General features: G+C 43.5%; 1 protein-coding gene across 11 annotated transcripts in view; it reads right to left on the reverse strand.

Moving 5' to 3' along the window:
* SATB1 (SATB homeobox 1) overlaps nucleotides 1-24,394 on the reverse strand; it is a 260,292-nt gene that overhangs the window by 73,216 nt on the left and 162,682 nt on the right. For 8 of the 11 annotated variants that reach the window (XM_077491391.1, XM_077491392.1, XM_077491388.1 and 5 more), the window contains one exon: nucleotides 9,436-9,591. The exons of the other annotated variants lie outside the window; for them this stretch is intronic. In XM_077491391.1, coding sequence (XP_077347517.1) covers nucleotides 9,436-9,591 — 156 coding nt within the window. The remainder of the gene's footprint in view (nucleotides 1-9,435; nucleotides 9,592-24,394) is intronic. 11 annotated transcript variants of the gene reach the window in all.

A 24,394-nucleotide genomic window follows, 5' to 3' on the forward strand; every position in this document is an offset into this window, starting at 1 on the left:
TACAACACATAAGACGAGCAGAGAAAAATGAAGTTCAATAGTCAGTGCGGCTCTTCTGCTTGATTCCGAGCATGCCTGGACTTTTGTGCGTCAGAATTGTGTGCACACGCTCCGAATTTCCGACAACAAGTTTTGTTGTTGGAAAATTTGAGAACCTGCTCTTAAGCATTTGTTGAAGGAAATTCAGACAACAAATTTGTTATGGAGCATACACACGGTCGGACTTTCCAACAACAAGCTCACATCCAACATTTGTTGTCGGAAAATCCTGTCGTGCGTACAGGGCATAATCTTCACCAAAACTGGAATTTCAGATTTTGGTATATGTTAGAGGGTCAAATATTATTAAATAAAGAAATAAATAATTTCTTGCATCTCTTGAAGACCCCCTTGGTGAGAGTTTGAATTCATGGGTCTATGCACCTAATCATTATGTGGAGTCCTCACTTTCCCTGTTGGATTTTTAGTTTATTTTCTCAATGGAGAATGCAACAGGAGAAGCTAGAACACACAAAGCAGGGCAAGAGCTTACAAATCTACCAGGATGACAACACAATGTGGAACTATGGCAGGGAAATCTTTGTCAGGTCACTTGAGACCAGGTGACAGATGCACTCCGTAGGAGTCAGGAGTGCATCGCTAAGATAGTGGACCCTAGGACTGACTGCTGCGGATTGAACCCTGGGAGGTTCAGGAAGCAGGTCTACTGGATCACTAACAGAGATCCCAGTGAGAGCTAGAGCATAGATTCTGCAGGGGATGGAGTCTAAGAGCCAGCAGGTGTTCACCAGAGCCTCTAGTGGTGAGGATGGACTGCGCTGCAGTCTGGCTCCAGGTCGTGGCCCCCAGGGTCTCACAGCTCACGCTCACGGTAGACTACAGGAGAAGGAAGCAGCAGGCTGGAACAACAAGGATAGTAAGGGATAAGACAGAGGTCAGGGCGGCTAGCAGACAGGAAAAACAGGGGGACACGCCAAAGGTTCAGGGTCACAGGCAAACAGGGATAGTCGGGGACACACCAATAGGTCAAGGTTACAAGCAGACAGGAATAGTCGAGAACACGCCAAGGTTGGTAACAGAGACAAACGTAGAGCATACAGGAAGCAGGAAACAGGAAGCCAAACATACACAATTGTTGATCAGCCCCGCTGGTTTGCAGTGCACAGGTTAATATAGGGTTCCCTGATAGGGCCTGGGGTGAAGCCATGCTTAGCGGAGAGGTTATAAAAACAGCTAGGTGAGAGTGGCTGGCCTCTTAGTCTGAACACATGAGGAGAGGTAAGCTGACAGAGAAAGATTACTGCATAGCCATGACAATCTTGCTGTTAGACATATAGGAAGCCATAGGCTAAAATATAACTTTTGGGTTCATGGACACTTTAAAAAGCACCATCATGCACATGTATACATAATCTAATTGTTTTAATAATTAGATGCGTTTACCCACTTTACATAATTTGCATCTAGATTGCTGAGTTGAAATATTTTCCATGAAATATACCAAAGATAAAGGTCAATAATTTCATGTTCATTTGCAGATGTTGTAATATTTCTGACAACAGACAGCACTGAACCAAATATAAAAAAAGCTACAACAATGGTTGTGTTACAAGTTGTGGCAATATACACATTTTGGGCAAAACAAAAAGATTTAAAAGAAGGGAAAGGGGAAAGGGGAAAGGGGACAGAGAGCGAATCCCTACGCCCCCCGAATACAGCTTTCAACTGTTATTTTACTGGAAGTAAATCCGTGACAGAGATCATAATTCTGTTTAGATACCAAGAGAAGGTCATAGAAGTTCTGTGGCTGCACGTTATATTGCTTCTTTCAACAGAAAGTAAGATATACTGTTGCATACTCAGCAGTACAGTGACAGAATTGTATTCTTTATTTTAAATCAACTTCTGGATTTGAAAGTGATTTGGTGAAATTATATTCTAATATCAAAAAGGGTTAAGTTATTACATTTTTACTCTCCATAGTACTACATATGAATATGAAATACCACCTTGTCTCAGGAAAATTGTAGTGGTCAGTATGCATGAACTTACCATATTTGTGTTGTTAAAAATACTCTACCTCCACCATTCTAATTGTAACATACACCCTAAAGTAAATTGTTATTTTACATCCACAGTTTGTGGCCTCCCTGTACCATATTTTGATAATTGTATTTCATATGTGAGACATGTACAGTAAATACTTTACCTTCTATTCTGAGAAAGCTCTACTGGCCTTTGCTCTGGGGTTCGGTAGAGGGCATTTTGGTTCATTCAGGTCTACTTCCCCATAACCTCTCTGGTTATGCGTTCTCTTTGCTACCCATGCCCGATTCCATAAGCTATTAGGGTTAATTTACTTAAGGCAAATAGGCTGTTCACTTTGCTAGAGAAATTTAATTTAACAAGTGAATTTCCCTTTAGCTTAATGAATGTAGTAAAAATTCAAAATATGTTCAAAGAAATTTTTTTTTTTAAATGTATATTTGCTTGCACATGACTGGATGATGGAATTCAGCAGAACTTCACTAAGTAAAGGGAAAATGCCTATTTGGCTTTAGTGAAACCCAATGCTTCCATACAAAGTACTGATGATGGCCAACAAAGCTTCACAGCTGTATGTAGTGTGGAAAAAATTGCTCTATATTAGGCTGTATCTGTACTATGCACCAGTGTTTCTGGTTGCATAGTTGACCCAGGAGGAGTATAAAAGAAATGATTTGCATTGCTTCACCTACTATTCTAAAATAAGTAACAAAGACAAATAAGATATCTGTTTTAAGAAGGCTGTATTTTGCTTTACACTGGATCATTGTAGGTGTTTTTGCTTTCTTCTGGCACATCTCACTATAATCCTTACTGGCATACCTTTTCATATGCTGGTTTGTAAATGCCCTCTCTAGGGGTCATCTTTATATCTGGAGATGTAATTAGCAACCTGGTTTCAAGTTAAATTCCAGGTAAACTGCTGAATACACAGCTGAAGCACATATGTCGTAATGGTCCTATTTGCCAAAGGATTTGCAAATCCCAGTATTCAAGCCTGTGACTCCAGACACCATAGTCAAGAATGGGACCACCACTACAACAGTACAGCAAAACCAGGACACATCCTCATCTGACTGCACAATGAAGGAGCACAGTACTGCAACGAGGTTCTTCCTCTGCTTACTCTTCTCTTGCTAGAACCAGCAAGTTTGTTGTTGCAGAATGTGAGTCACTTTCAGTGCTGACTCCCTCTACCAAATTAAAGTGGTTGTACTGTCTAAAAGCTTTTTACCTTCATGTATTCTATGGAGTAAGGTAAACTGCTCCCTCCACATCCTTCCCTAATACTTACCCAAGCCTACACAGTTTAGGAGATATTTGCTGAACGACAGGCACGCCGTAGACAGCGGCGTGCAGGCGCAGTGAGCGCACCGCGGTCAACGGCGTGAGTGGCGGCTCCTGTGCGCATGAGCGGGAGTGATGTCATCGCGGCTTCACTGAATGACAGCAGCGGAGAAGCGAGACCCACCGAGAAGATGGATGCGCCGGACTACAGGGAACACCGGTGACTTCGCTGGCTCCTGTGTCAGGTAAGTGACACATAATGGACTACTATGCGATGCATAGTAGTCCATTATGCTTTACCTTTGAAGGGAATGAAAGAGGAAGTAAACCCATCAGGGTTTACTTCCTCTTTAAGCCTAGTTAGGTGTAAGCTGGAATTCCACTTTAACTTGTTATAAATATGTTCCCATCTTGAGTAAACTATAGTTGGCATTACTATTATGTCACAATAGTATTATATAAAATGCTAGAGAGACAGACATCCCAAGTCTCCCACAAGTCTCGGGAGTCTCCCATATTGAGCGACGGGTGATCTTTCGGCTGGGCCTGTCATTCAGCCACAGACAGAAGACAGAGCAGGCCGAGCGGCTGAATTGAGTATGCCCGCTTGGTCTGCTTTGTCTTTTGTCTGTGGCTGAGTGACAGGCGGATGCAAGGCCGATCCTGAACAGGGGAACCCAGGCACTGGGAGCTAAGGTGGGGGGGGGGGGGCGCAGCCCATACTGCTGTATGGGTACTTTTTCTTAGGTCGGGTCCAGACAATTCAGCAGGGAAGGAAGGGGGTGGGCGGAGGCAGAGAGAAGACTGAGCACTGTGATCTGTAGGCTGTAACATTTAAAAATAAAGAAAAAACTTATCTCAGTCAAGCGGACTCTTTCTCCACTTTCGGGTGCTGCCACGCAGTAATCACCTGTGCAACAAGTACATAACAGTCTAGGCCTTTTCTATATCAATCCGCCAGGCAGACCGGGACTGTCAACTACTTGTTGCACAGGTGATTACTGCCCAGCAGCACCTGAAAGTGAAGAAAGAGTCCGCTTGACTGGGGAAAGTTTTTTCTTTTCTTTTAATTGCTACAGCCTGCAGATCACGGCGCCCAGACTTCTCTCTGCCTCCACCCACCCCCTTCCTTCTGGGGAATACTCGCACCGGGATAGCTCACTGGCCCCGGCAGCCAGACCAAAGGACCAGCAGTCCAGCTCCAGACCCTTGGCCCCAGCAGCCAGGCCCTTGGTCCCAGCAGCTGGGCCCCAGGCCCCATCAGCCAGGCCCCAGCCCCCAGCCCCCAGCAGCCAAACCCCAGGATCAGCAGCCCAGGCCCAGCAGCCAGACCTCATTCCCCAGCAGCCAGGCCCCAGCCCCAGCAGCAAGGGCCCAGCAGCTAGACCCAAGGCCCCAGCAGCCAAACCCCAGAACCAGCAGCAAGGGCCCAGCAACCAGACCCAAGGCCCCAGCAGCCAAACCCCAGAACCAGCAGCCTGGGCCCAGCAGCCAAACCCTTGGCCCCAGCAGCCAGACCCTAGAAGCCAGACCCCAGGACCAGCAGCCCAGCCCCAGCAGCTGTGTGATCAGGATGCATTCCATGGGCACTGGTAAGACTACATTTCATGGGCACTGGTATAGCTGCATTTAATTGGCACTGATCAGGCTGGATTTCATTGGCACTGGTAAGGCTGCATTTCATTGGTACTGGTAAGGCTGCATTTTATTGGGGTGGTCAGTGCCATCGCAAAGCGTCACCTCCCTGAAATTAGTTTTCGCAGGTTGGGATGTCTGGAGACATTTTTAAGTCAGTACTGTTATGCCGCGTACACGCAGCCGGACTTTCCGTCTGAATGAACTCTGACGGACTTTTCGATGGAGTTCCGATAGAGTTCCCTTGAAACGGACTTGCCTACACACGATCACACCAAAGTCTGATCGTTTAACGCAATGACGTATGACGGAACTAGAAAAAGGAAGTTCAATAGCCAGCAGCCAATAGCTGCCCTTGCGTTGTTATTGGTCCGTCTGACCTGCATACAGACGAGCGGTTTACCTCGATAGGAACTGGTTCCGGCAGAAAGATTTGAAACATGTTCTATTTCTAAAGTCTATCAGATTTTTCGACAGAAAAGGTCCGATGAAGCCCACACATGATCGAATTGTCCGGCGGATTTGTTCCGTCGGAACTTTGCTGTCGAAAAGTCTGGTCGTGTGTCCACAGCATTAGTTTCTATTTTTGGGAAGTGTATATATATTTTGAGTCAAATCCATACACAAACTGGATTCAGAATTGGTTCACACTATTTGAGCCAAACCTGGTCCATGGTTTTTCCTAAGCACTCATGACACAGTGAAAGGTTTCCATAGAATTTTCCTTTTAAAGGCTTGCATTTGGAACATGCCTCTTGAACATTAAGGTGTTACTAAACTCAGAGTTCTGTGGTTCTGGTGGAAGAACCCAACCCAACAGATTGGAACACAGCCAGGTATGAAACATTCATATTTATTTTTCTTGAAGAATAAAAAAGAAGAAAAAACATAAAAGGAAACAGTAGTAATGATAGTGTAATAGTACCTTCATTTTACCTTTTATTCAGTAATGATATAGAAGGTTGGTTTGTTCCTAAATTATACTACAAAGAATTGCATGGAACTGAGTAGCAATTAAGTAGTTACACTTAAGTAGTAGATCTCATTTCACCACATAATTTACACAATCTAAAAACTCCATGTAAGACTTCGTCTTTTGGGGAGGTTTCATTTTATACATAAACATCATAAAAACATTCAGATTAACCTTAACACTCACAACAATATTAATAAAAAAACTGATTCCTAATACATACATGTTTTCAGTGTTAATTGTAGATCTCTACATTATATGCGCATCTAAAACTGTTCTTTATAGAGTAGTTAATGCAAATAATACTATATTCCAGTTCCTATTGTTTGTAAAGAATACATTTTAGAGGTTTATGTGCCTCATTTTCATAGACAGAAGAAAAAAAAGTATATTTTTTTTCTTCTAATCTTCTTTTTTAATTGTCCCTCTTGTTCATCCCCATCTGTATTGTGGCAATGAATCCAGCAAGTGGAATTCTTGAGGGTGCAGGAAAGTAATAATGAAATGGTTTCTTTCCTACATTACACTTGAGAAGCTTGAAAATGTAGTAGTCCTTCTCATCTAAAGAAACAGCATGGAAGAACACAAACATACAGATATTTATTGACCTTAAAAGGATTGTAAGAAATGTTGCCACTGCAAAAGTAAGAATCAAGCTGTTCTCTATGTAAAATTGAAATGTAAATAGAGCTTAAAGTGGAAGTAAACCCTCCTATCGTTTTCAGCCAAGGAAGCTGCCATCTTGACCTCTGTTTAATATTCAACTGTCATGATGCTGCACATGTGATCAGTTATGACACCAGCCATTGGATGGTTTGACAGTTTGGTTGAGAGCACAACCAATGTGACAGTTAGCATTTCCAGCATGCCGGGATTGTAACTGTTTTTTTAAACGATTAAATCAATGGGTTTACTTCAGCTTTAAACATGGGTACTAAACTTTGCTATTCAGTGCAGGTTCCTGAAGCACCTAGGGTGACCAATTGCATTTGCTGCAGGAAAAAAAGTGCATCGCGTCTAAGTGGCCAAAAACATATGGATGCAAACAGACATATTTCCCTTCAGCTAAAAATGAATCTGGCCTGTGATTGCAGCTAGAGTTACCATTGTAGCTCTTTTACAGACATTTTATCCTACAGGAACCTTCAAAATTATATTCAAGTTTTAGGAAACCCTTGCTAAAAATGATTACATTCGCATCTCATGCTTATGGCATATTAGTACGGACAGTATATTGTAGAATGTATTAAAGCGGAGGTCCACCCTAAAGTGGAACTTCCACTCATTGGAACCCTCCCCCCCTCCGGCGCCACAATTGGCACCTTTCAGGGGGGAGGGGGTGCAGGTACCTGTACAGTACAGGTATCTGCACCCACTTCCGGCATAGATTTCCGCAGAATCTAAGCCCCTTTCCGAAGGTCCCCCGCTGTCTGCTGGAAAACACACGGATCCCAGAGACAGCGGGGACCATCCTTATTGCGCAGCGCAACTTGCGCATGCGCAGTAGGGAATCGGGAAATGAAGCCGCAAGGCTCCACTTCCTGATTCCCATAACCAAGATGGCGGCGGCAGCACCCGAGAGACAATCGAGAGATTGGCTTCGGGTGCCGACATCGTGGGCGCGCTGGGCGGGTAAGTGTCATTATTTTAAAAGTCAGCAGCTGCAGTATTTGTAGCTGCTGGCTTTAAAAAAAAAAAAAAAAAACGGCGGACTCCCGCTTTAAGTAAAAAAAAAAGAAATGTGGTATACCTACTATATTTGATAGCAGATAATATAGTATCCCTTCACACTAGTGGTGAGTAGAAAAAAAAGCCCCTTTACATTGTTGGTCAGTGTATAAGTGACCCCTTACATTGGTAGTTATTGGTAAAATTACCACTTAAATGGGTGGTAAGAGAATGAAGGAAATCAATCTGCCATTGCTTAAGGAACCCCTGCCAACCACTGAAGGTCCCTTAGTGTCCCATAAAACCCTTTTTTCGAAAGCCTCCATTAGGTTTTTACTTCAAGAGAGATTCTCCAGTCATACTACTGCATGATAGAGAATTACTTCTATGATTAAAGGGTAGTTATAGCCATTGTAAAAAGTATCACAATCACAGCCATCACAAACCACCATGACCTGTGTAGTAGGCAAAAATAACATTAGCCTGTTACAATGACTGTATCTAGATGAGGAGAAATGTTAGTGAAGCTTTTAGCCATGTGGTAGCACAATCAGAGAACTACCCAAGTAACAAAATCCTTGGATATCACAATTTTTTTCAATAAAGAAACTGTCTTTACCATTTTTTTTTCTAAAGTAAATGTTCCTGGGCTAATGTTCCCCACCTTGCCTATACTACTTAGGAAATCATTGATACCACACAAGTAAATTGTCAGTAAAATCCACACTTAATGACCTACTTTCTTGTTCTGGGTCTACGAACAGAATATAAAAAAGTCCCTTAAACACAAGCAAGCAATAGCGGATTTAAAGTTTGTAACCTGGCAGATTCCATTTAAAGTGGAACTATACTGTATCTGAGCGCCACAAACCAAAAATGCAATTTCATAAATTTTTTAACTTCAAAGCAAACTCACCCATCCATCCATGTCTCCATATTTTATTTTGCTGAGAAATCACATTGCAAAACACCCCCCCAGCATTTCTGGCCGTGGTCATCTTAAATAAGGGCAGATGATTTATGTAGACTTACTTCCTGGAATCCATCAGCCCCTAGCTCAGGTATGCAGTCAGGAGGGCTTAGCTGAAAAAAACCCTCCTCCTCTCCTACTGCTACTGGGATGTATGACATCATTTGTCTAGGCCTGGAAACCAGGAAGTAACTGAAGAAATGTAAAAAAAAAGTTTAAATCAAGTAAATATAATATACTTTCCTATGTATTTACTAATGCTAGCAGCATAAGGATTACAAATAGTCAATGCTGGTTGGGAGAGTGAATGTCTGCTTAAGATGCTTACAGTTTGTACTTATATGGGCTACACATAACTAGCACAGTTATCAAAAGATTGGGTTGTTAAATAGCTTGGATCCTGGCATACAACAATGTAGGGCTTACATAGTTTAGCTAGAATGAGCCTGCATGTGCATTATGAATTATCTGGATATTTACAAGAACTGGCCCTAAAAGTATTTTAAAGTTTCTAAGCTCCTAAAATTTCAAAAAGTCAGTTAGTCTATATTTGTGAGTGTTTTGAATCAATAAATGTTTGCTTCACACTACCTGAACCAAATCTGGTCAATGAAAGGGATCTGTAATCCTTTGAATAGCTTCTATTTGGAACATGACTATAGAACATTAAGAATGCAGTGCCAGCAAGCAAGATTTGATTAGGGTCCACTTCAGTAGAGCACTAAGGTGAATATGAACCTTTGAAGCCAAGCTTAAGGAAACGAGAAAAATTGTGCCATGCAGTGAGGCTGTGTCCACACTGCAAGGGTTAACTGCTTGTTTAGATCTAGGGGCATGGAAAAGTAATTTTACTCACCCGAACCTCTGCGCTGCTGGACTGGTCCCGCAGCGTCTTCTTCCCCATTCTCCACCAGGTCCTGACGTCATCAAGACTGATGCAGGGTCCAAAGCCCTGCAATGGACGTGAGGAGGCCAAGAAGTAGTCCACCATCGGAGCGTGGGGGAGAGCTATCTGCCAGAGGAGTGGAGGGTCAAGTAAGTAAAAGTGCTTTTACTCTCCTCTAAATGTAAATGAGCTGTTAGCCCTTGCAGTGTGGGTGTAGTGCTTCTGCAAGGGAGAATTTACATTTTTTTCTGTATTGGGCTTTAACAAAAACAATTTCATGAATTTTTTCTACCACATCTTCAATTCTATCTATAATGATTATGTTTGATTATGTTTATTTTTCTAAACTTCGGCCCCCAATTGCTTCAGCAGGCTAAGACTCAATAAGGTATTCACCACAAATCAGTCCACTATAATGTCACAACCATGTAAATATAAGACTAATTTAGAACCTACATCGCTTTTAGATATATGTAAAATGACAGCAGGATAAATGTAATAGATGTATGTAATAACATCAGGATAAAACAAGCAACTAACACGTTTTGGACAATCCTGGTGTTATTCAAAGCCAATTACTATACAACTGATTGGCCAAAACATGATAGCGGCGATGCCTATTTTATTGTGGGTTTAACAGGTTTGCTTGGATACAAACCATGCTTGTGCTTGGAGGGAGGCATTTACTAAGTAGTGTAGGCAAGACAAGGATTATGGCCCAGGGACAATAAAAAAAGGCAGCACCTAAATGTGAATTAAAATGGTCATATCCAATGGTTTTTCTACTTGGGTGATTCTTTGATTGTGCCCCCACATGACCAAGAGCTATCCATTAATTTAACTACACCTTAACTGTATATGGGCAATACCGGGGTGAAAGGTAAATGTGCTAAATGATAAAAAAAACAAAAAAGGAGTGTGTTATTTTAAACAAATACGTTTTTTTTTAAAAAGAAGTCCATAAAGCATCCAAAAAAACAAGAGTCAATGAAAGAAGAAAAATAAATTCCAGTGTCACAACAGATCAAAATCCACAGGTGAGGAGTAGAACAGATGATTATGTGCATAAGAGAGACAGCTTCCCCAGATCCTCTGACACCTCCAATGCAAAAGATAGCAGCTTATCAGAATGTGGTGGCTTCAAAAATATAACAAAACACGTTGGGTGGGACCAGACGTGACGTCACCACGCTCCTCAGCTGCTCGATATTCTGTCCATGGCTATTGCTACAGCATTTTATATGACAACATGCTCGTTTTCATCATTGATCATGTGAGTGCATCTTTTATACTCAATAAACCACCTTTTAGATACTTACATAGTTACATAGTTAAACAGTATAACGCTATGATTCTTTATATTTTAATGCATCAGGTATGAGATTGTGATTTGAAGCAAACCTGGACTGGCAGCACCTCTATGGATACACCTGGGAAAGGTTTTCCCCACTGCCACCAAGCTACCACATTCTGGTAAGCTGTCATCTTTTGAATTGGCGTGTTTTACACGGAGGATCCGGAGAAGCTGGTTCTCTTTTGCACATAATCATCTGTTCTACCCCTCACCTGTGGATTTTGAACTGGAAATTATTTGTCTTCTTTCTTTGACATTTGCTTTTTTTGGATGCTTTATGGACTTCTTTTTTTGATGAACTTACTATCACACCCCTTTTTGTTTTTTCTCATTTATCACATGTGCCTTTCACAATGTTTATCACATTTTTTAGATCATGCTATACATCAGGCATCACTAAATGGCGGACCGCGGGCCGAATCCGGACCCAGTAGCAGCCATATCCGGCCCGCAGACTCGCAAATAGTTGCCTGTGTGTTTTCTATCCCCTGCCGGATTGCCAGCCCGCCGCTGCCGCTAAAATCCTTGATTTACACGTGAGGCTTGGCAGGTGTCTCCCTTTCATTATTGCATCACTCCCCTTCCTTATTCACACAAGCCTGGAAGCACTGCAGGTCCGGACAAAGGGCGGGACTTATCAAGTTACGAAGTGGGTGATTGGTTGCTAGGCAGTGGGGCGGTCCCAACAACCAATCACCCCCTTTTAACTTGAAAAATCCCGCCCTTTGTCCGGACCTGCCATGCGTGCTTCCCGGCTTGTGTGAATAAGTAGGGCAGTGTGGGGAGGGGGAGGAAGGGGGAATGCTGCGATGATGAAAGGGACATTCGGACGCTGTAATGTTGAGGGAGGACTGATGGAGTGGGATCTGTAATGGGGGGTCTGTATTACGGGGGTCTGTGATGGAGTGGGGTCTGCATTGGGGGGGATCTGTGATGGAATGGGGTCTGCATTGGGGGGGAATCTGTGATGGAATGGGGTCTGTGATGGAGTGGGATCTGTATTAGAGGGGTCTGTGATGGAGTGAGGTCTGTGATGGAATGGGGTCTGTAACGGGGGGCCTGTGATGGAGTGGGGCCGTTAATGGGGGATCTGTGATGGAGGGGGATCTGTATCGGGGGGGTCTGTGATGGAGGGGGATCTGTATCGGGGGGGGGTCTGTGATGGAGGGGGATCTGTATCGGGGGGGGGTCTGTGATGGAGGGGGATCTGTATCGGGGGGGTCTGTGATGGAGGGGGATCTGTATCGGGGGGGGTCTGTGATGGAGGGGGATCTGTATCGAGGGGGATCTGTATCGGGGGGGATCTGTATCGGGGGGGGAGTCTGTGATGGAGGGGGATCTATATCGGGGGGGAGTCTGTGATGGAGGGGGATCTGTATCGGGGGGAAGTCTGTGATGGAGGGGGATCTGTATCGGGGGGAGTCTGTGATGGAGGGGGATCTGTATCGGGGGGGTCTGTGATGGAGGGGGATCTGTATCGGGGGGGGTCTGTGATGGAGGGGGATCTGTATCGGGGGGTCTGTGATGGAGGGGGATCTGTATCGGGGGGGTCTGTGATGGAGGGGGATCTGTATCGAGGGGGGATCTGTATCGGGGGGGGGGGGTCTGTGATGGAGGGGGATCTGTATCGGAGGGGATATTTGTGATGGAGTGGGGTCTGTAATGGGGGGATATGTGATCGAGGGATCTATGATGGAGTGGGGTCTGTATTAGGGGGGGATCTGTTATGGAGTGGGGTCTGTGATGGGGGGGGGGGGGATATGTGATGGAGTGAGGATCTGTGCTGAGGGGGGGGGGGGGGTCTGTGGTGAAGAGGATCTGTAATGGGGGATCTGTGTTTGTGGGGGGGTCTGTAATGAGGTGGGGGGCTCTGTGATGGGGTCTTTAAAAGGACACATTGTGATGAGTCTGTAATGGGTTGCGGGGTTTCTGATGGTGGGACTGTGATGTAAAAGTGAGAAATGTGCTGTGAAGGGGGGACTGAGGGCACTGATGTAAGGGCTTGTCCACACTTGTGCAGAGATCTGTTTTTCTGCCCTAGAAAAACCCAGGTATCTACAAGGGCAATAGAAAACAATTGTGATGTGCACGGGAGGCTGTAATGTGAAGGATCGGAGTCATGACCAATATGACATTCGGACCTCCGCGGGAAGAAAATTTTACTGACCGGACCCCCGTGAATTTTAATTCAGTACCCCTGCTATACATGCTCATCAAGTGATAGCAAGAAGAGCTGCACTATATGTATACTGATTGTTCTTGGTTGTTTTATCTATTGGCCTGTGCTAGCAGCTGTCTTTATCATACACTATTTTCAGAATTGATTTACTTTTTAATCGCATCTAGAGCGAATATTCCCTATATATTCAATTCTGGGATGTTACAGGCTTGGACCCTGGCAGACATCAATGTGGGGCTCAAACATTTTAGCCCTTAGAATGAGTCTTCACATGAACCCTTGTGAATTACCTGGATATCTACAACCTAAACATGAAATGAATCTATAATTTCTAGGTGTGAACAAGATCAGTTTACAGACATATACAATCTTGAAACAAGCTATGAAATACGTGAAAAATAACCCTTTGCTGTCAGCTAAGGATCAGCAGGCAAGTTTTCTTGGTTATAAGGCTGCCAGAATGCTCCATAACCTACAACATTTTATAGATTGATCAAAGAAAAGTTGAATTCTGTGACATATGTATATGAATGTTATGCATTGTTCTGCATAAAATAAAATAAAAATAAAAAAATTGTAAAGCATGGTAAAGGAAATATAACAGTGTTGGACTGGTTTGCTGCCCCAGTTCCCAGATAGCTTATGATTATCAAGGAATCATTCTTTCTAAATTCTTTATATGAAAAATTATACAGCAGAATGTCCAGACATCTATCTTTGATCAAAAACTTAAAGAGAATTTGGGACATGCATTATGATAAAGATTCACATTACAAATACAACAATACCAAAAATCCCACTGTAATGGTAGGCTAAAAAATCCCACTGTAATGGTAGGCTAAAAAATGTTTGGTACAACAGTTCACCAATCAGTGACATTAAGTGTTAAAAGCCATTGGTTTGGTAAAAACAGGCCAATGTAAAATGTTGTTTGCATTTGTTAAAAATGACTGTTATTTGTTAGTGTGACTTAGATGGAAATCTGGTCACATATTAGGATTCATTCATGCAGAGATCCAGATAGTTAACAAGAGTTTGCAATCTATTTTTCCCACAACTCTAGCTGTATGTACGGTAAAAAATAAAATAAAAAGGAAGGATAAAGGAAACAAAGTTCAGGATGATAATGAGCATTCCATGTACACAAAGCATCCCATGTTACACTTGCTTCCCTTTTTTTAATGGCTTGTATCATGTGTTAACCTAAAGCTGCACTGAACAAAGTATATAGACTGCCACTGCAAACCTTTTGACAACGCTACATTGCTTCCTGCCTGGTTATTTCTGACTTCAATACTTGAACACAATTATGTCAGAATTGTTTTATTTGCATACTTGTTCTGAGTCAGTGACTTGGTATTACAGCCATCTGAAAAGCATGACAGCCAAGGAACTAGAATTTTCAAGAGTAGAAGTCAGCAATAGTGGTCTAAATTTTCTCTCAGTACAGATTTCCTTTAACCACTTAAGTCCCGGAAGGATTTGTTCCCTTAATGACCAGGCCATTTTTTGAGATACGGCACTGCGTCGCTTTAACTGACAATTGGACGCTCGTGCGACGTTATACCCAAACAAAATTGAGGTCCTTTTTTCCCACAAATAGAGCTTTCTTTTGGTGGTATTTGATCACCTCTGCAGTTTTTATTTTTTGCCCTATAAACAAAAAAAGAGCGTAAATTTTGAAAAAAAAAGCTATATTTTTTACTTTTTGCTATAATAAATATCCCCTAAAAAAATATTTAAAAAAAACAAATAACTTCCCCAGTTTAGGCCAATATGTATTCTTCTACATATTTTTGATTAAAACAATGCAAAAAGCGTATATTGATTGGTTTGCACAAATGTTATAGCATCTACAAAATAAGGGATATATTTATGTCATTTTTATTATAATTTTTTTTTTTTACTAGTAATGGCGGCGATCTGCGATTTTTAGCAGGACTGCAACATTGCGGCAGACAGATCGGACACTTTTGACAAATTTATCAGACCACTGACATTTATACAGCGATCAGAGCTAAAAATAGCCACTGATTACTGTATAAATGTCATTGGCAGGGAATAGGTTAACACTAGGGGGCGATCAAGGGGTTAAATGTGTCCTAGGGAATGACTCTAACTGTGGGGGATGGGACTGCCTGGAGGAGGAGACCGATCGCTGTTCCTACTTAGTATGAACAACAGATCTGTCTCCTCTCTTCTGACAGAACGGAGATCTGTCTGTTTACATTGACAGATCTCCGTTCTGTCTCTCCAAGGAGCGATAACAGGTGTCCGGCTGACATAGCGGCTGCCGGGCACGTGCATCGGACCTGGCAGCGTGTGCCCCCTAGTGGTCTTAAAGCAGCCAATGTACAGCTACTGCGATTTGCCCAGGGGAGCCAAGTGATTTTTCTCCTTCACTGATGTGCGCTGGTGAGGTTGCACTGATGGGCACTGATAGGCTGCACTGATGGACACCGATGAGGCGGCACTTATGGACACTAATTAGGTGGCACTGATGAGGAGGCACTAATGTACCACACCGATGGGCACTGATAGGTGGCACTAATATGCAGCACGGATGAGCACTGATAGGCGGTACTGGTGGGCACTGCTAGGCAGCACTGAGAGGAGGCAAACTTGTACATATAGCAGTCTTGATGCAAAAAAATGCCACACTAGAACATTTGTCAAAACTACCATCAGATCTAAATCTACATTAGAAGTTTGAATGTGATTGGTTATGCAGGAAGCAGAAAAGAAATGTTACACATACATTGAAGTCCTGAGTACCTACAGAGCCTAATAGATGGTCTCTGAAAATTTTACATACAGAGACATTGCAGAGTACAGATTAAAGGAGAAGTGCAGCCTGAGCTTGTTTGGCTGGGATTCTCCTGTGGGTCACAGCAGACCGATGCTGCATCCACCTAGGTAAGTATAAAAGGGGTAAAAAAAAATATACCCATACTCTCCTTTAATCTAAATGAACTTTCTAAATTCAACATAGCTCCATGATATCCTGGTAGCCTTAAGCCCAGGTTCACAGTGACAGCGGGAATGAAATCTTGTGAGTTCAGCCGAACTTGCACAATTTTATTCCGGCATGTCAGTCCTGACTTCGGGGGCGATTTCAGAGACATCTGTGCAGGCTGCTGTACAGATGTCAATGGAAATCACACCCTGAAGTCCCCAAAAGTAGTACAGAAAATACTTTTGGGAATTGATGCGGCGCTGCAAATGCGGCATCACACCGATTCAGATGGTGCCATTGCTGGCAATTGCTGGCGATCTGGTGTGCGATTTGACATGTCAAATCACATGCCAAATCGCTCCAATGTGAACCAGGGCTTAATGTTCACTGAGTATTTCACCTGTTACCTGGAATGAATCTTTAAGACCCCTTTCAAGCTGAGGCACTTTTCAGGCACTTTCACGCTAAAAAAAGCACCTGAAAAGCTCACAAAAACCTATTTCCATTAAAATCAATGAATGCTTTTACACTGGGGCAGTGCGCTGGCAGGGCGGTGAAAAAAAAACCCTTTCCATTGAAATGAATGAAAAGCTCTTCAAAAGCCCCTGAAAAGCTCTTCAAAAGCAAGCCATCAGTGTTTTACTGGTGGTTTAGAAGCGCCTCAGTGTGAAAGGGGCCTAAGTCTTGCAAGTCAGGTTCTCGATTAACGACCCTTTAAAAAAAAAAATTCTTTCCCCACTAAACAGCTTGGCACATTCTCTAGGAATCCTTTACTAGATATAGCTCAGGTAAAGGCAAACTGTTGACCAACTTCCTTTCACAAGTTGATTCATGCATCCTTAGAAGTGAGTTTGTCAAATATCTTTGTGTCTGTGATTCATAAGAGGCATTCCCTAGAAGATTCCTATTCCTCAAAGCTGCATACATTTAAAAGAAGCTGACACAGACTGAGCTATCAAAAAAAAAAAAAAAGTAGTTGTTAAGCCAACACAATAAAAACATCCCATCCCCTCTGTAACATAACATTATGTGCCCCTGTTTTCCGTGTTATATAAAAAAGCTGCCCACCTGTACCTATATCAGAGCATCTCCCGGCGCTCATGTGACTCCTTGGCTCTCTCTTATCCCCGGCTGACAGCTATAGCAGGCGGGGCCGAGTACTCACGTCAGCCGGGGAGGAGAGAGAGCCGAGGAGTCACGTGAGTGCTTTAAGGGAACAGGATCTGTTTTTTTTTTTAGGGAACAAACACTTTAAGGTTTTATTCTCATTAGCTCTTCTGGGTTTAGCTTTTCCAAATGCAGACATTTTCTCTGAGGTATAAACAACCATGCTTCCTAGATCACTTTGGGTTCAGAAGTTCTTGATCTAAAGAAGGATTAGCCGCGTTTAGACACATTTACATTAGTATAGCTGTGTTTAAAGATTTTGTAATTGATTCTGGACACACAGATTTCTGTATTCTCTAAACGCAGCTCTTCTGATGTGCCCTGACGTGCAGCTAAACATCCAGTTTGAATTATATCATTGAGAAATAATTACTAGCATTCTATGTAATTATAAATGTGCTCTAAACGCATATAAACACAAGTTTAGCACATCAAGGGCGAATGAGGCATGTCGCCAGTCAAAATTGAAAAGAGAAGTTTGGGATTTAAAAAAAAAAAAGAAACAATTATACTCACCTAGGTGGATGCAGCATCGACCAGCTCTGCAGTGAGAAATGAGCAATCAAAGATTGCTGATCGCCGAGTTCTCCCCTCTGCTCTGAGCAGTGAATGGTGACTGTCAATCTCCAACTCTCTGCTATGCCCCCCTCCAGCTCTCACGGGAGCGCTGGGCTGTGGAGGCTGAGCCAAGTGCCACCTGAGTGGATCCTGATCATATGTTGGGGAACTTTCTCAAGCAGGTATACGTTTTAGTACAAGTACAGCATTCTCTGACTATTGTTAGTAAGTCATTGGATGCTTTTACTTTTTGCCTGGAATTGCATGAATATATTTTGTATGCAGTTTCTCACCAAAAATTACCTGTTTTATGAGGTTTAAAAAGATTTTCTCCAGACAATAAATCCTGACTTGTGAGAAGAGTACCACCCAACTACAACTGTGTTTGATTTTTGCTGATTTGGACACTTATCTTTTTAGTGCCCTCACTAGCTAGACGCGCCAGAGGAGCCTAAGCCCTTGTACACACGGTCGGAGAATCTGTCGGAATGAGTCTTATCGGACCGTGTCGTCAGATAATCCGACTGTGTGTGGTATGCATCGGACTGATTCCGTCCGAATCTCCATCGGTCCCTCACTCAGAAAGTCGTGGCTGTGCCCACTGTGCCACTTATCAGTACCTACCAGTGCCACCTACCAGTGCGCACAATGCCACCTACCACTGCCCCTAATGCCACCTACCACTGCCCACAGTGCCACCCATCAATGCCCAAGAGTACTGCTAATCAATGCCTATCAGTGTCTAATAATCAGTGCCACAGATCAGTGCTGCCTATAAGTGTCACCTACCAGTGCCCATCAATGCCACCCATCAGTGCCCTTCAGTGCCACACATCAGTGCCACCTCTCAGTGCTTATCAGTGCCACCTCATGAGTGCCCATTGGTGTTGCCTTATAAGTGCCAATTAGTGCCACCATATCAGTGCCCATCGGTGCCGCCTATCAGTGCCCATCAGCGCAGCCTATCAGTGCCCATCAGCGCACATCAGTGAAGGAGAAAAATTACCTGTTTTCAATATTTTATAACAAACTATGAAACAGTTTTTTGTTTTTTTTCAAATTTTCGGTGAAATAAAAAAAAAAAAAAAAATCCCAGCAACACTTAAATACCACCAAAAGAAAGCTCTATCTGTGTGAAAAAAAATTATAAAAATGTATTTTGGGCAAACTGTAGCATGATCGCACAATTGTTATTCAAAGAGTGACAGCTCTTTAAGCTGAAAATTGGTCTGGGCAGGAAGGGGTTTCAAGTGCCCAGTAAGCAAGTGGTTAAATAAGTGCCTGAATTTGATTTAGTATCATTCTCTTGTAATCCTAATACAGCAGTGCTCAGGCTGGGAGAAGGAGAAGCAGCACGAGGAGCCAAATAGTTGTGCCCAAGTGCTTATGTGCTAATAAGATTAGATAATAGATTAGAGTGACAAAGAGATGGACAGATCAGTCTGCTTCTTCATCTTATACTGCTAGGTCAGGCAGGGCAAGATATGTAAATATAACTGATCTGCAACAGAAAACCTGGGCCGTCTGCCCTGCCAGACAGAACTGTGCTATGCATCAGAGCTGTGTAAATTTAACAGTCGGGTGGACAGATATACAAATCCTTTGGCAAATACAACGATTCTCACATATGTTTTGTATCTGTGTATTTTTCTGTTTGCCTGAACTGTAGCTTTAAAACCTTAGGCACCCTACTTTACCCAGTGAAATTGCTGAGACCTGCTTTGACATATGGGTCCTGCTTTGCTTCAGGAGCTCTAAGCCCCTGTACACACGGTCAGAGATTCTGCCATCCAAATCCGTCGGATTTTGTCCGTCGGATTTAGTCCGACAGATTGTGTCCGAAACTGTTGCATACACACGGTCGAAAAATCCAATCTTTCAGAACGTGATGACGTAATTTCGTTACGATGGGACTACATTCAGGCTAGTAGCCAATAGCTTTGATGTAGGAATTTGATCTGATCATGCGTGGCACTTGGTCAAAATTCGCTACACATGATCGGAGTATGTCCAATCAAACCAGTTGGTCGGGAAATATTTCCAACATGTTGGAAAATTGGGTCCGACGGATATTCGGACGGAATCAGTCCGATGCATACCACACACAGTCGGATTATCCGACGACACGGTCCGATAGGACACATTCCGACGGATTCTCCGACTGTGTGTACAAGGGCTAACAGTGGCTTCAGAATGAACTAAGCTTGCAAACAATGATAGGAGCTTGCTAAGACTGGAACAGAATCAGCAGCAGCTGTGCGTGATAACCAATCAGCTTCTAGTTTTTATTGCCAAAGCTGAAGCTAGTAGCTGATTGGTTACTATGCACAGCTGCTCCAGGTTCTATCTGCTCCAGTTTTACTAAATTCCCAACAGTGTATGCAGGCTTCTTTTGTATTGGTATTATTATAATATATTTATAAAGTATTTGGTATCTGTTTATGTGCAGAGCAAAGGCTTGTTCTTTAATATGTAACTAATGTGAGCTCCAACAACCTTGCAAAAAATCATGTCATGCAATACTGTACCCAAATTACATTTTTATCATTTTTTTTCCCCCACAAATAGAGCTTTCTTTTGGTGATATTTTATCACCTCTGCGGTTATTTCTTGTTAAAAAAATTGAAAAAGACAATTAAAAAAAATAAATGATATTTTTTTATATTTTGTTATAAAATTTTGCAAACAGGTAATTTTTCCCCTTCATTGATGTATGCTGATGAGGTGGCAGTAATGGGCACCAATGGGTGGCAGTGATGGGCACTGATTGCTTACACTGATAGGCACCACTGCTAGGTGGCACTGATTGGCAGCACTGGTGGGCATGGATAGGTGGCCCTTGTGGGCATTGATAGGTGGCACTGGTGGGCATTGATAGGGGGCACTGGTGGGCACTGCTGGCACTGGCGGGTGACAATGACAGGTGGCACAGGCAGGGGGTACCGAATTGCACAGAGGAGGCAGATGTGCCTCCTTCCTCTTCACACTGTCAGCGTGAGGAGAAAAAAAAAAGGACCACCGAGCTTTTGTTTACATAATGTGATCAGCTGTCATTGGCTGACAGCTTATTACATGGCAAGGGGCCGGGACCGGCCCCTTACTAGGATCGGTGATCAGCCAAATCTCAGTGACTCGGTGATCACAGCGCGCTCCCTGCAGGGCACACGCGGGGAGCGTGAACAGGGGAGGACGTCCTATGATGGCCTCTCGGAAATTGAGGTCCGCGCTGTAGCCGTGATTCGGCTATGGCCCGACCTCAGGTAGTTAATGATGTTGAACAAAATAAATAAAACTTTTCACACACCAACACTAAGGCTCGGTTCACACAGGGGGCGACACGAGGCGACACGACTTGCCGCGACCTCAGCGGCGACTTGCAAATGACTTCTGTATAGAAGTCAATGCAAGTCGCCCGAGGTCGCCCAAAAGTAGTACAGGAACCTTTTTTCTAAGTCGGAGCGGTTCCGTAGTACAGAACGGGGGCGACTTGTCAGGTCGCGGCACAGCAAGTCGTGTCGCCTCGTGTCGCCCCCTGTGTGAACCGAGCCTAAGAGATCTATTTATAAAGTATTCACTGTGCAATTCATACAGCAAATGTTTGTTTGCCATTCATCTGTCTGTATTTTACAGCAATTGTCTATTTTAAAAAGGATTCACCCTATTTACCTATTATTTTCAAAGACGATTTGCCAATGAACACATAACACAACAGAATATAACATACAACAAATAGGGATATTCTATATTTAAGAGATTTGTTTCTCACATTTAAAATCCCATAGGATTAACCTATCACCAATTATAGCTGAATGCTTTGACTTAGAAAGGGACGAATGCCCAGCTGTGTGAACTGTTTGGCGAATTCTTGATAAATAATAATAGCAACAATAAAAATCCTTAATAAACATGCTGGGGTGGCATAGCCCGGGTTTCTTTCGATAAAATGGGTTTCTATGGTTAAGTAGGCACTTCATTTCATTCTGCACTTCAACGATTGCACAAAGAGAAAATCCACAGCAAACTACTTTGCAAAACATCAGACTGCTGGTGACCTTGTTTCCCCTTTCATCTCTTACCCAGTCTTCCTAATCCTTTCCCTCTGAAAAATGCGCGCTCCATCTTTCCGGCTCACTGTTGTGTCCTCTCTTTTCTTCACCCCTCTTCTACACCCTCAGTTCTGCCCTCTCCTTATTACTCCACTCATAAACTCCTACTAATTCCAAACCCACATGCTAATTAAACCCCAAGGATTCTGGGGCATGTTCCTTCATATAAATCACACTCCCATACTACCTCCTTCACCCTTCTGTTTCTCCTAACTTCTGGAGATATATCCCCAACCATGGCCCTCCATCCTTTAACTGCCCAACACACCTATCACCCCATGCCCTCTGGCAGCAGCCTCAATCCATACAAATTAGTTTATGTTCCTCTACTTCCCAAAACCAGCCCCCTTCTTACGCCCTCTGGAATGATCTCTCTGTATGTCTGTAACAAACTCACTTCTGTCCATGACTTCATCACTAACTCCTTAATCTACTTGCTGTTACAGAAACCCGGCTTAATGATTCCGACTCTACTTCTCCTGCTTCCCTACCTCATGGTGGCCTTGTCTGGACTCTCCAGACCCAGTAGATGAAAAGGAGGTGGAGATGGAATCCTCTATCCCCACAGAGCTCCTTTTAGCTTCTTCACTCACCTTCATCTCTGTCCTTCTCCCCAGTTGAGCCATATTGTATTTGTATATCTTCTCCAGTTTATTTGATAATTGGTGTGATCTACCAGCCTGCCGGATCGGTATCAACCTTCCCTGATGACTTCTCTGCCTGGCTACCCTATTTCTCCCTTTTGATATTCCCACAGTCATTCTTGTGACTTAAATATCCTTATTAATACTAACACTCCTTCTAGTTCTAAAACTCTCAGTCTAACCTCCTCTTGTGACCTGAAGCAATGGATGCATGCTTCTACTCACACCGATGGCAACACAGTTAACATTCTTTTCTCCAACCTATGCTCTCTGTACAACCTCTCCAACAGTTATTTTCCTTTCTCTGATCACTACCTTATTAGTTTCACTCTGTTCCGGTCTTCCATCTCCTCTTCCTCTAACTGCATAACAGTTACCCGTAGAAATATGTGCCACTTTAACCCTTCTCCTCTCCTTTCTGCTACTGACCACCTCTATGGCAAAATACAAAAATACAATTCCTGCCTCCACCATTGCCAAGCAGACCTATTTTATCACTCTCATTAACACCCTCACATCCAGTCACTATGAATTATTCTATACATTTAAAGTGATTGTAAAGTCTCTTTTTTTGGGGTTAAAAACAACAAACAAGTTATACTTACCTGCTCTGTTCCGTGGATTTGCACAGGGAAGCCTGGATCCTCCTCTTCTTGGGTCCCTCTTCACTGCTCTTGGCACCTCCCTCCTGTCGAGTGCCTTCACCCCAAGCAGCTTGCTATGGGGGCACCTGAGTCGAGTCACAGATCCCGGTGTCCATTCAGACAGAGCTGCCACTTGGCCCCTCCCCCTCTCTCTCTCCTGATTGGCTAACTGGCTTTGATTGACAGCCACATAAGCTAATGGTGCCGCTGCTGTGTCTCGGCCAATCAGGAGGAGAATCCCGAATGACAGAGGGACTCGCACACATCGCTGGATAGAGATTGGGCTCAGATAAATATTAGAGGGTGCTGGGGAGGCTGCTACACACAGAAGGCTTTTTATCTTAATGCATAGTCACAGCATGACCCCTAATGGAAATGGAACAATGTGCCCTCTCTAAAGGGCGAATGCGCCGTAGACATCGGTGATCGTCTTTTTAGTAAATATCTCCTAAACCGTGGAGGTCTAGGAGATATTTCCAGCACCTACAGCTAAGTGTTAATATAGGCTTACCTGTAGGGAAAAGTGGTTGTACAGGGTGTACAACAACTTTAACTCTCTATTTCATCCTCCATTGCCCCCACCCACTAACTCACTCACTGGTCAGGAGATAGCCAATCACTTAAAAAATAATATTCATATAACTTAATAACACATTCAATACTTTCCTCATTCAAGCCTGTTACTACAAACAAGGATGGATGCCCACCTAACTCACTGCCCCCTGGACCCTACTTCCTAGCAAATACTACAATCACCCTCTGGCTCTATCCTACACTCTTGAACTCTTCAATCTCTCCCCCTCTTCTGGAATCTTCCCCAACTCTCTAAAACATGCACTAGTCACCCCCATACTTAAAAGCCCTCATTGGATACTTATTTGATCCTTAACAACCTACTTCCCATCTACTTGCTCCCCTTTTCCTCCAAACCCCTTTGACGCTTGGTCTACAACCTCACTGAAAATAACATTTTCTATCCCCTTCAGTCTGGATTTTACCCTTAAAGAGAAAGTAAACCCTGATGGGTTTACTTCCTCTTTCATTCCCTGCAAAGGCAAAGCATAATGGACTACTATGCATCGCATAGTAGTCCATTATGTGTCACTTACCTGACACAGGAGCCAGCGAAGTCACCGCTGTCCCCTGTAGTCTGGCGCATCCATCTTCTCGGTGGGTCTCGCCGGTCCACCGCTGTCATTCGGCCAAGCCGCGATGACGTCACTCCCGCGCATGCGCACAGGAGCCACCACGCGCGCCATATTCGCAGTTGACGGTGCCGCGTTCAGTGCGCCTGCGCGCCGTTGTCTGCGGTGCATGCGCC

The sequence above is a fragment of the Lithobates pipiens genome, unplaced genomic scaffold (assembly GCF_037356315.1).
Source record: "Lithobates pipiens isolate NorthernLeopardFrog02 unplaced genomic scaffold, aLitPip1_a1.2 Scaffold_19, whole genome shotgun sequence".
Classification (NCBI taxonomy): domain Eukaryota; kingdom Metazoa; phylum Chordata; class Amphibia; order Anura; family Ranidae; genus Lithobates; species Lithobates pipiens.